The sequence below is a fragment of the Carlito syrichta genome, unplaced genomic scaffold (assembly GCF_000164805.1).
Source record: "Carlito syrichta isolate Samal-C Ts95f unplaced genomic scaffold, Tarsius_syrichta-2.0.1 Scaffold316857, whole genome shotgun sequence".
Taxonomy (NCBI): Eukaryota; Metazoa; Chordata; class Mammalia; order Primates; family Tarsiidae; genus Carlito; species Carlito syrichta.
In genome coordinates, this window is record NW_007260953.1 from 297,276 (window position 1) to 310,034 (window position 12,759).

The following is a 12,759-nucleotide window of genomic DNA, read 5'->3' on the forward strand; positions in this document are numbered from 1 at the left end:
GCAAACGTGGCAAAAAGCCACGTGGACATGACTAGAGTTTAACAAAGCAGTGGCGGAGCTTTTCACATTTTAACTGATTTGATCCTACAGCAACCTGTGAGGTAGTGACAATGACAATCCTGTTTTATAGACTAGGAGACTCAGGCTAAGAGAGGTTGAGTAACTTGTCTGAGGTCATTCAGCTAGCCCTGACCTATCTGTGCAGTCCTGGCTCTTACTTGGTACTCAAGGCAGACTTGGAGAAAGTCAAGCACTTTTTACTTTGCTGTCCTTTCATCCCATGACCACAAGCCATAAGGCACCCACAACCCTCTCCTGGACTGTTCTGGAGCTGAGTCAGGAACCTGCACATCCTGCAGGGGGCGAATGGTTGCCCGACATGTTGAAGAGTTGGTAGGGGCTGCCCTGGTGTGATGTCTTTGAAGTGCAGATTCCAAGGCTAATTCTTCATAGGGCTTATAGGAAGGCCCATTCATACTCCAACTGTAGTCGTGAAAGCTGAGGTTTTTGAGTCAGACCAACCTGGCAGTTAGTTCTGGCTTTGTCATTTACCCTCGGCAAATTATTCAGCCCTTTGGAGTCACGGTTTCCTCATGTGTTACAGGATATAAAGCTACCTGCCTCCTGGCTGATGTGCAGGCGAAGAGGCAATTTGCATAAAGTGCACATCACTATGCTGAATGCAGTTGGTGTCAACAATATTAGTCCCTTTCTCCTCTTAAGTCACTTAAATGTAAATGTGTTGTGACCCAAATACCATCTGGTGTCCTCTTGTCTCTTCAACATCAGCGTACAAACAGCTCAGTTCCCTGCCAATTCCATGGTCTGTGAAAGTCCAAGGCCCTACACTCCGAATTTTTGCTAATTCCTGGGGGCTTGCGCCCTGACCCCTATATTCTCATGGGGTCTCTGCTTTACCCTGCACGGATTTGGATGTAATCCACCAACTTTGCTAGTTTGCATAAAACATCCACTCGTAGGAAGCAAATTCATGAAGGAGTTGGCATGACTGCCAGTTTAAGGGACACAGCCAGGAGTACGCAGCTTTCTCCTTGCGTCCCTCTGGTCTCGGGGTCTTCAAGCCTTAGCCTGTACCAGAATCACCTGGAGGGGTTGTTAAAGCACAGATCCCAGAGTTTCTAATACAGTAGGTCTGGGGTGGGGATCAAGAACTTGCATTTGTACAAGTTCTCAGGTGGTCCTGACACTGCTGCTCTAGGAACCACACTTTGAGGACCGCTACTGTAATCTTCCTTCTGCCTGTCTCTGCTCCTCCTCTGCCCCCCCACCCCCGGATTACCCTGGAGTTCCAAAATTTCCCCCTATTATACAAGACTCTCCCCAGCTGCTCTCTGCGAGCTCTGCCCAGATTAATTCTGGACCCTCCATTTAATAGGATCCATCCTTTTTAGAGGGCAATTGTTACAAATGTTACATATAACATATAATTGTGTGTGTTTGTTTCAGTGTGAAATAACTCCCTGTCCTCTAGCTGCAGCTTGCTCTCTGCAGTGGTCTCTATGTGAAGCTGACCAGTCAGAATTCCGGTTTGGGTCAGTGATGGGTGAGTTCCTAGTGAGCCCAAGTCAGGGTTGAGGTTCTGTGTGTGAATCCTATCAGACAGCCGAGTCTTGGGCTACACAAAGCCATTTTTTCTCTGTGATGGGGTCTAGGGCTAATCAACAGCAAGTTCTGGGGCGGGGCTGGGAGTGGGGGCTGTAGGCTGGGCTGTCGGGCCGCAGCTGTGGCTCCAAATTGCTCTGAGGCCCACTGCCTGGTCCGTGTTCCAGCAGGAACTGACATCAAACAAATGGGCTCTGATGCATTAAATGGGGAGGGGAATGCCGAAATGAGCCTCCCCCCCCACCTTTCTCCACCTAATATACTGGGCAGTAGAGGCTGCCTTGATTAAAAGCACTATAATGAATTCCCAGATTCTAGCCCTTTGTGGGCAGCTGGGCAAGAGGGAGTACAGTCTTCATTCTTAATAAAGATTGGAAGATGTCTTGTCCCCTCCCCACTGTGTATGTTAATCCAACTCAAAGCTGGAGATTAGCATTTCTAATGGGTTGGGAGGCACAGCCTTCAGGAGACAGGGATGACAGATATTCTGAGGGGGGGTGGTCCCTGGAGCTCTGGCGAAAGGCAGTCGCTTTGTCTGGCCTCAGTTGAATTGAGGTTGGTTTTCTTCAAACAAGATGCTCACTTCATCTCTTCATTTCTGTCTCTTTGAGTGAGGGCTCCTTTTCTAAAATCTAGGCCACTGGATCACCCTCAAATGTCACACCCAGGCCAGACACAGTGGCTCATGCCTGTAATCCCAGCATTTTGGGAGGCCGAGGCGGGAGGATCGCTTGAGGCCAGGAATTCAAGATCAGCCTAGGCAATGTAGTGAGACCTTGTCTCTACAAAAATACCAAAAAAAAAAAAAAAATTAGCTGGGCATGGTAGCACACACCTGTAATCCCAGCTACTCAGAAGGCTGAAGTGGAAGGACTGCTGAGCCCAGGAGGTTGAGACTGCGGTGAGCTGTGATCATGTCATTGCACTCCAGCCTAGGGGACAGAGTGAGACCCTGACTCAAAAAAAATAAGTATCCAAGTATCCAATATCCAAGGAGGAAGGTATGAAAACCATTAATTCACCTAGCCACTTCTTTCAGAGGAATGGCTGTCTCATTCATTCATTCATTATTCATTCACATTAAGAGAGTTGAGTCTGTATTTTCAGGGGAATTCTTTTGCCCTAATTTCCCATTACTGCCTATGCCTATAAACTATCAATGATCTTTTTTTTTTTTGGAGTTGGAGTCTCCCTCCGCTCAGACTGGGGTGCAGTGGGACACTCACTGCCACTCCAGCATTGAGACATACTGGGCTCAGGCAATCCTTCTGCCTCGGCCTTCCAAGTAACCAGAACTACAGGTGTGCGCTATCATGCCCTGCTAATTTTTTGATTTATTGTAGAGATGAAGTCTTGTCAAGTTGTCCAGGCTGTTCTCAAACCTGTGGGCTCAGGCAATCCCCTCACCTCGGCCTCCCAAAATGCTGGGATTACAGGCTCGAGTCACTGCGCCCAGCCATCAGTGATCTTTCCACAAGACCAGAACCATCTCCCAGCCAGCCCTCTGTCCAACCCCCTCGGGAGGGAGGTTACAATGTCTGGGGTTCCCTCACGACTTATCCTGCCTGGGTGATGCTCTTTGGCTACTCCTCAGTGGGAATTAGCACAGCTACAGGACAGCATCTCAAGGAAGCATGGTGGACATCACCATTGGTTCTCAGTCCACACAGCCCTCTCTGTCTCTTTTCTTTTATTTGGTTGTTGGTTAAGATTCCATTGAGTCTGTTGAAAGGACATTTTTGGTTCGTAGTAAGCGATTTTATACATTCTTTCAACAATATGAAATGTCTATTTTGTGCCAGGCACAATGCTGGGCATATGCTAATGTGCTCCTACCTAAGGACAAGGAGTGCAGAACGAGGAGGGAATAGGGGACAGGGCATCATTGCACATTTCTCTCCTTCTCCCAACTCTCCAGCATAGTACTTTTAAAATGATGCATGTGCACACACATTATGCTTAATCAGATTGTATACATTACACTATTTTCAAATTTATATTTAAATTAAAAGTCACTGTTTTTAATTTTTTAAAATTTTTATTTATTCATTTATTTTAGTCAGGGTCTTGCTCTGTCGCCCAGCCTGGAGTGTGGTGGTGAATTTTTAGCTCAAGGCAGCCTCAAACTCCTGGCTCAGGGATTCTCTTGCCTTGTCCTCCATAGTAGCTATGACTACAGGATGTGCCACTAAACCTGGCTCATTTGTAAATTTTTTTTGTAGAGTAGGGGTCTTGCTATGTTGGCCAGTCTGATCTCAAACTCATGACCTCAAGTGATCCTCCTGCCTCAGTCTCCCAAAGTGCTAGGATGACACGTGTCAGCCACCACATCCAGCCATTACTCTATGTTAAAACACAAATTGTGCAACTGAGTTTTCCAGAATAAGACCAACTTCTAGATGGGGGAGGGTATGGCAGAATTCTCTCTCTCTTTTTTTTTTTTGAGTTGGAGTCTCACTCGGTCGCCCAGACTGGAGTGCAGTGGCCATTCCCAGCCACCGCAGTCTCGACCTGCTAGGCTCCGGCGATCCTTCCGCCTCAGCCTTCCGAGTAGCTGTAACTACAGGCGCGTGCTACCACACACAGCTAATTTTTGATTTATTGTAGAGATGAGGTCTCGCCAAGTTGCCCGGGTGGGTCTCGAACCCGCGGGCTCGGCAATCCACTCACCTCAGCCTCCCAAAGGTGCGGGATTACAGGCTGAGCCACCAAGCCTGGCTTGAATTCTGTAAGAGTACACTGTCTGGTGCCAGTGAAAAGTCATTTGATTCACTTCTGTCATTAACCCTTTGACACCCCTTCCCACCCATCAAGGAAAATGAACAAATCACATGACCAGAGTCCATTTTGAACAACTTTTATTATACGTTTAGTGTTCTCTATACAAAAGAAATCAGTTTTTTTTACAGTGATTCAAAAAAAAATTCTGAATAATTTGGCCTTTTCATTGCTCATGCAGTCAGTTTATAAGTCCATGTATTAGACGGTCCTCCACAGCCCAGAAGTCTTCCCTGCTGAAGGTCGCACATGACACCCTCAGATACGCATCTGTCACTGACAAAGTTGGTTAATGCAAAATAACTCGCCAAAGAAAGGAATGAACATGATGTGAGAGGGGTTAAAACAAGGTCTGCCGTGGAGAGTTAAATGTTTAACCAATGGAAAAAAGATCGGACCAATTTGTGGATGTGTGGGCATGTGGGAAGGGAAGCAGGCACTGGAGGAAAAAAATTTCCCCGTGGAAAAGAACAAATTGGGATGGCTGGTGGGAAAACGTGTGTATGTGTGTGTTGGGATGTGGGTAGGGCAAGAGGCCCTCCGGGGTCCAGCGTGGGTGTGGGGTAGGAGCAGGATAGAAGGTGGCCATGTCACAGGCGACTGATGCTCAGTTCAAGAGGAGTGTGAAGAAGTTGGCAAAAAGCTGGAGATCCGGGCAGAGGGACAACACTGACTGAGGACATTGCAGTTGAGAATCAGAAAAGGAGCAGGCCAGGGGCACCTGATCTGCGTCATTTTGGAAAAAGAAACAGAGTAATGCACAAAATTCTGGATATTTTCTCCCAGACTTTTGTGTTTATTGCTTCACTGAAGTCTTTGCATCTGCTGAACTCCAACCCAGCAAATCCCAGGGTGATGGGTTTGTATGGGCTCCGCTGCCCCTCTGCACCCTGCAGCCAAGGGCAGAATGGACAGAAACCCCCTCCATGCCCTTACTTCCGAGGAATATGGGAAGACAGCATGCTGAAGGTCCCATGTGCTACAAAGGGGATACGGTATAGGTTTCACAGTAACAAACACCCATTAGCTCCTCATTCTATTCCACTGGCCTGGGTCTGCCTTCACTGCACAGCTGGGTTAACCACAGGCTGTCACGGACAGACTGTCCTCGGACTCAGAAAAATCCTTTTTGTTTTTAATTTTGGGAGGGATGTGGGGGATGTGAGAGAAGTGGCAAAGAGGTACGAGAGGGTGACCAGGACAGATCTTGAGTAATACCTCTGTTTTAAAGGAGGCAGCTATGGTGAGATGAAAGAACACTGGACAGGGAGTCAGAAGGTCCAAGTTCAAGCCCTAAGCTTACCTTAATTTGCCAGCTATGTGATCTTGAGCAAGTCCCTTAACCTCCCTGGATTTTCACATGCCCGTCTGTGCCATAAATCGTTTCAATAGCATCAGCTCTGTGATTCCTTCACATGCAGCAATCTGATTCTGTCCTTAGCTAGATGTCTTTGTACCTGTTTTCATCCTGATCATTATGGAACATCCATTTAATACTAGTATACTGGTAAGAGGAGCACTGGTTTCAGGTGAGGCTTACGACACTGTTTGGTGTCTCCCAGTGTACCGAGTCTTCAGACATTTCAAGCTCTTTTCCTCATGGATTTGAGTCCCCTCTCTTTAAAAAAAAAAAAACCGGGAGCCTCCTCTGTGCTATTCCTAGCTACCATGCAAAGCTCAAGCAGTATGCTTTGCTAACTAACCAGGTGGACCTAACCACAACCATGGGTCTAGGTTTCACAGGAAGCAGGACCATTTCTCATGGGTCTAGGTTTCAACCATGGGCTTGTGTTTGTCAGGGGCTGGCTGGAGTGGTGACCAGGCGAGAAGCCACTCTATACCATGGGGTCATGAGTGGGGAGCAGTGCCCTGTGCCAACACCCCAGCAACCTGCTGCACTCCCACTGAGAAGATTCCCTTGCAGCAGCCCCAGCTGATGGAAAGCCTGCGGAGCTTCATCTTTCAGAGGATTGGTGAAGCAGCCTCACAAACACGGAGACCAAAATGTGTTAAATCCCTGCTCCTGCCATCAAATGGGCTGTCTGTGATGCCCTGAGACTTGACCCGGCTCCAAGTGGAGCCAGAAAGTTCCACTGCCCACGCTGTTCCTGGGAGGAAGGAACCCCTCTCCTCTGGATCAGACTCTTGAATAGGGCGCAACCTGGGTAGCCTCTCCCCCTCCTCCAGTTTGCACAGAGCACTCACACACAGCCCTCTGCATCTCATCCACACAGTCTGGATATGGACTGGCCCTCTTCTAGACAACTTCATCATCTGAATTGCTACCCCTGGAAGCACTGCTCTGCAACAGGCCTGCGGTGTGACGTATGTTTATGCACCCACATGGGCGCTGGATGTAGCAGGGGAGCTTGCCCATTAGCCGAAGACCCACAGACATCCTCAAATCTGTTCCACCCCCTTCCCCAGGCTAACTGTGGTCAGAGAAACCATGAACACACTATCTGGGCCTAGGTTGTGGATGCACCTCGCAGGACAAACAGTGTTGGCACTAGCTGACTTTCAGATGTGTGATCACTTCTCCAGACCTCGGAACGTGCCAGGAAGTGGTGGACCAGATGTCTCCAACCTCTCAGGGCAAGGGAGCTGGTCTGGCTTTCCCTTGAGCTTAAATTCAACCAACTCTGCAAAAGCAAGGTGAGGAAAGAGGGGGTCCCACTTGCCATGACCCAAGCAGGGTGGGAGGTGGCTGACCCCTGATATGCGGTGATGTACTTCCCAAACCCCAGCTCCCTGCTCCTTCAGATGGGCTCATGCCCCTCTGTGGAGAGAGGTATTCAAAGGATGGACTGAATGGTGGAGACAGAGGTATAAAAATACACACAGGTTAAGCAGCTTGCCCCACAGGGCACAGCAGAGGCTCAGGAAGCAGGACCATTCCTCAACTCCATCCACAGTTCATGACTGCCCTATCCTGCCCAGCCTTGAGGACCAGATGGACCAAGTTCTCCCTTGGAATCCTCTCCCTTTGAGCTTGCAGCCATGAGAAGCTTAGGCAATGGAGGCAGAATGCTCCCAACTCAATGGCCACGGTGTCCTAAGGCTCAGTTTCAGGACTGTCAGCCCATGAGGGGAGGGACCACACCTGACTCACTCACCATGGTATTCAGGGTCAGGCCTTAGTTCAGACTAGATGTTCAAAGAGTATTTGCTGAATGAATGAATGAATGAATGGGCAAATAAGAGAAAAGCCACAGCTCTTATGACTGAGCACATTGGTAGGGTTGTAGTCCAGTTAATGAAGCTTCTAGAGTTGCTGCAAAATAACCCATCCTTCTTCCCTCCCAGCTAGACAGGCTGAAGCACCAGTGGTATCGTCCAATCCTGGCATTGCTGTTGGTATGTTTTGGGGTGGTTGCTTGAGACCCAGCTGGCAGGAAGTGCTGGGAAATACTGCTTTTCTACTGAGCTGCAGTGGATTCTGGCATGGGCTCCATGGAAGATGGGTTCCTCTTCCTGGAAGGGACTGCCTTCTGAATCCTGCAGTCTGCACCTCAGAGTTTGTTCTCTGCCATCTATGTGTGGGAAAAACTTGGTTCTTCAGCCCCGGACTTGCTCCTGCCCAGAGGGCTATGATCACGTGGAGGTGGGGGACAGCTCTCAGCACTCACAGAACAGCCCGAGGGAGCTGTTTTCTTCATAAAAGAAGGACGGTATAGAGCCTGGCAGGATACTGGGACAAGGTGCAAAGACAGGCTGCGGCCTACTTCTGCCCAAGACCCTTCAGATAGAAGCAGTCCTTCTGGGTATCAGTTTGTGTGGCAGCCTTTCATGGCTATGATGACATCCAATTGTCCTTTCCAACCCTAGGAGACTGTTCTCAGTGCAGTGGGTTCACTAGTGTGTGCAGTGCAGTATGGAGAGAGTGCCTGAGAAACTGATTACTCTGCTGAGATCCAGCGTGTTTTCTGGAAAGGCCGGTCCTTTAGTTCAGTTCACAGGCACACTTCCTGACATTCTCTTCAGGGAGAGTGGACCTCGGCCACAGGAATGCCCAGTTGCATCCAAGCAGGTGATAGAAGAAAGCCAGGGGAGGAGCCCCTGAGCCAGTCCCTAGTTCCCTGCTGTTTACCCTGTCCCCTTTCACCGTGAGAGCTGCCCCTCAGGCATTTAGCCAGCAGCCCTGCGGCTGTGACTTTGCCCAAATGACCACTGCACACTCTGAGGTTCAAATAACCTTGTGAGCTCAGTTCTGGCCCACGTTTTCTTATCCGCAGAGTGTGCCTATGGGCCTGACCTTCAACTGAACGATTATTAAGTGATGTGAGCATTGCTAATATCTCTGCGGCTTAAACATGTGGCAAATTATGATTTAACAAAGTCACTGAAGGATACAGTGTGGTCCTGCCCAGGCCCCCTGGTCAGCAGCTGGAGGCTCAAATTGGAGGCTATGCCTGTGACAGCTGATCCATTTCTGGAGGTCAGCTTCACCCTCCCAAAACTGACTCAAGCTACAGACATAGCTAAAGGGTTACCCTTAGGCTCAAGATCTTCCTCTTTCTCTGTCTCTGAGACTAGGTACCTTTGGTTTCAAAAATGGATTCGTGGGCAGGATGAAGGCAGCACCTTCAGTCTGAGAAATGCAGGTCTGCGAGTGTCTCCATTAGGGGCAACGGGTTGAGTGGCTGCTTCTGGTCCTGCCGGGACACTTGCATAGGCTGCCCTGTTCTCCTTGAGACATAAGTCACCGGAGGCTTCAAGGCTTACAGGGAGGGGCTGGGAACCTGGGCACTCCAGGGACAAATCAGAGCTGCATAAGGCATACGAAGGGCATCGAGTCCTTCCCAGGCGGGGGCATCACAGCACTGTTCATACAGTGCCACCTCAGGGACCCCTGATATGTATATACCCTAATGAAAGGACACACCAGCTCAGTCTCGGGGCAGCCAGTCCCCATCCACACAACGTGTCAAACACGTCTCCATGTCGCACAGAATTGACCAAGGAGATGATATCTGCTAGAGACGTTAGGAGAAGCAGTGTTCAACACCTCCAAACACACCAGCACAACGTTTGCATCACAGGGTTCCATCTCCTTGAGGGTAGCAGCCTGGGTACTGGCCAGGCGGGTAGACGCCCTCTAGTCTGGACATAGTAGGCGTGGTCCTGCATCCTGGCTTTCACTGATGGGAAGGAAGAAGTCCAAACTCAGCCTTCTTCTTTCTAGAGGTGAGCATAGTTCCCTGGGGACCAGATACCTGATTTTCTTCTGCATGAGGCACACAGTTACAGGTGTGGAAGTCCTTTTTCATCAGTGTCCTCTCCTGTTCCTCAGGCTTCTTCAAAGTCAGTGCAGCTCGCATCTTCGATACTCTGGAGGAAGGGGAAGGGGAGGAACAAGAGGTAAACTCACTTCCCAACCAAACCAGAGAGAGGCAAGGAGGCCTGTACACCTTCTCCCTGCCAAAAATACTGTCATTTTCCAGAAAGAAGCCAAGCCCAGCTCAGCAACTGACAAGGCCAAGGCGGAGGGGCTGGGAGCAAGGGGAGGCATATGGCGAGAAAGGCATCCTTCGGAAATACATCGGCCCAGAGGTGGTTTGAATACTACAGCTTTCCTACGCGTTCTGTTGCGGATCGATCCTTTATGCCTATCTTTGTGGTTTCCTGGGGGAGAATCCTCCTTTTCTTTCTTTTCCAGGGACACTTCAAAAGGAAAATAAAATGGAGACATGGGTCTGGAGGGGAAGATACACAAAGCAAAATACAGACAATGAAAAGTACCACAACCCACAGCAACGGGTGAGCATGTGTGCCAAGGCCGAAAGTAGGCAGTGTGGTGGGAAGCTCAGGGTGGCTGTGACACTGGGCAAGGGGCCTGGTTCCCTCCAGCTGAGCTCAGCCATGGCTCTAGCTCTCCCACTCTGGTGGCACCCGGGGGTGGGGTGGGGTCATTGGGAGGGGGCTTCTGGGTGGCTGGGTGGTCTCTGGTCCTCACAGCTTGGTAGACCCCCATATTGTACCCTTGTCCCTGAAAGCGGTGGTGGCTTTGTGGTGGGTCTGCAGTGGCTTTGTCTCCCCCTCTCCCCTCCTCCCACTTGCAAAGTAGTGTTTGTGCCCGGTGGGCCCCATTAGGCCAGAGAGTAGATGGCATTGACGGGTGATGTGGCCTCTGAGCTTTCGTTGCCCTCTGTTTCTTCCTTGTCCTTTCTGACTGTGTACTGGCCGATGAAGGAGCCGTCTTCGTTGAACTGCCCCTCCCCACCCTCGCCATAGTCCACCAGGCTGTCGTCACTCTCCTGCTGCTTGATGGTGCCATCCAGAGATGTCTGGCTGCCCTGCAGGGGCTTGTTGTCCTCATCACTGGCCAGAGAGAGACAGAAAATCAGAACCTTGCCCGGCCCAGGGCAGCTTGGACCAGGTGGGGCAGGACAGGGCAGCTGGTCTCTTGCCGAGCTTGTGCCCTATACTGCTCAGGGAGCTTGGAACCCCAGGGGTCACCCAGTCCAGTCCCTCCTTCACCCTCCCCTGTACAGCCAGCTCTACAGAAGGAAAACTGAGGTCTAGGGTGGACAAGCATCCAAGGTGAGATAGCAAGGTGGTGCACAGCAGGGACTGAAGCCCATGCTTCTGAGCTCCTGGCTGAGTGCTTTTCACGAGACTGGGCCCCTGTCTGTGGTGGGAGCAGAGGACAGCCACCCCACAGTGAGGGAGAGTCACTGCTTGTCAGACCATGTGGGATGGTTCTAGACCTGAGTGTGTCACTGTGTGGTTTTGCAACTTGGTCCTCAGTCTGTCATCAAGAGGGCCTGAAAGAGTTTTGACTTTCCATGAGGAAAGGCTCTGGCCTTGACAAAAAGCAAGATCCTTAAAGGAACAGACCTCTCTGCAACCTCTCTGCTTTTCTGTCTTGGTGTCATTTCTCTCAGCTATATCTGGTTGATCTACAAACAGACACTATTGCTTTGGGCCTAGCAAGTAAAGGTGCACGAGGGTGGTGAAAGGGAGGTGCACACAGGTAAATGGGTGATGTCAGCACACCTGAGAAGACAGCAAGCCTCAGAGGATCGTGCCCAGCCCCCTCCAGGCCCCCAAGCCCTGGCCCTGAGCTCCTCCTGTGCAGGAGGAGCTGGTGGGCTGGTGGGTAATGCAGTGTCCACCTGTCAGGAACAGACGCCTAGTCAGGATGTCTGCTGCGCTCTGGAGGAGGCAAAGAGCTGCTCCCTGAGCCGGTATGTCTGTTCAGACACCACATCCTTTCCCCTGGCTGGAAAACTCTCTCTGCCCTTTAGGTTCAGAGGGAGGACCAGGTGCTACTGGCTGCACTTCAGAGGTGAGATGAGGTCCCAGGCAGGAGGCAGCACTGGCCCAGCAGTGGGAGTCTGGGCCCCAGTAGGTGGGACCACAGCGGTGCCAGGCTGTCTAAGTAGACACATACTGCTCGCCCTTGCCCTCAGCATCCAAGTAGTCCTTCCTGAGTGGGGGAAGCAAGCAGCTGAATTGCCATTACAACAGGCAGCATGTTCTCACTTCTAATAGCAGTGTTGGGCAAAGATGGCCATCAGGGAAAGGCAGCGAGCCAGAGCTAGGGGGGAACATGAGTAGATGGAAAGCTATTAGCCCACCCCTATGCACTGAGAGAATGCTGCCCATTAACGTGGCGTAGCTGTGTTCTCAGATGGCTGTGCTGTGGGAGAGGCAGTGTGAGGGAAGCGTGTCTCCAGGGCGGCATTGAGTTTGTGCAGGAAGTGGAACTCACTCTTTGCCAACTGACTGATTCTAATGGCCAGGCTCCTCACCCCAGTTGCCAGTCTTTCTCACATGCACCCCTTCCTCAGGGTCCTCCACCCCACCTTCAGGGGCATGAGGACTATGCCATGTAATTTGCAGGAATTCCTCCTATGCTTCCAGGTACGTAAGCTAGATGTACCCACTGGACAGCCATGGCCCGTCCTGGATGAGAGCCGGTAGGAGGGGTCTTTAGTGTATCAGGCTCTGGAGGGGAAGGGGGATCTCAGAATGGAAAGAACAGACCTCACCTAAGGGAAGGTTGAAAAAAACCAGTGTGACTAGGGGTGGTCCTGGTCTAGGCCCTATCAGCCTAGCTTTCAACACACCTTTGAGGTCCAGGTGGACAAAAACGGGGGAGAGAAGCGAAAGCCCCTCAGAAAGAGAGCCAGCACCTCAGCTACAGACTGGAGTAAGGGAAACCACACTGCTCCTGGTCCCTAGCCTAGAAACTTAGTTATTCCTCTGATGTATTAATTATCCCAGTCTTTTCCGAGTTTAGGACTCAGCCTCATCTGGGAGGAGGGGTGGGCTCAAGGATGGACGCTGCAGCAGACCTCGCAGAGCCAAAGCAGAAGGGTCGGGGTGTGTGTGTGTGTGTGTGTGTGTGTG

At 50.7% G+C, this 12,759-nt stretch overlaps 1 protein-coding gene across 2 annotated transcripts in view; it reads right to left on the reverse strand.

The window, feature by feature from the left end:
• Positions 1–4,464: 4,464 nt before the first annotated feature.
• Positions 4,465–12,759, reverse strand: part of NFASC (neurofascin) — a 101,606-nt gene continuing 93,311 nt past the window's right edge. For both annotated transcript variants that reach the window (XM_008074681.2, XM_021707362.1), the window contains one exon: positions 4,465–10,722. In XM_008074681.2, coding sequence (XP_008072872.1) covers positions 10,491–10,722 — 232 coding nt within the window. In that variant the 3' untranslated portion in view covers positions 4,465–10,490. The remainder of the gene's footprint in view (positions 10,723–12,759) is intronic.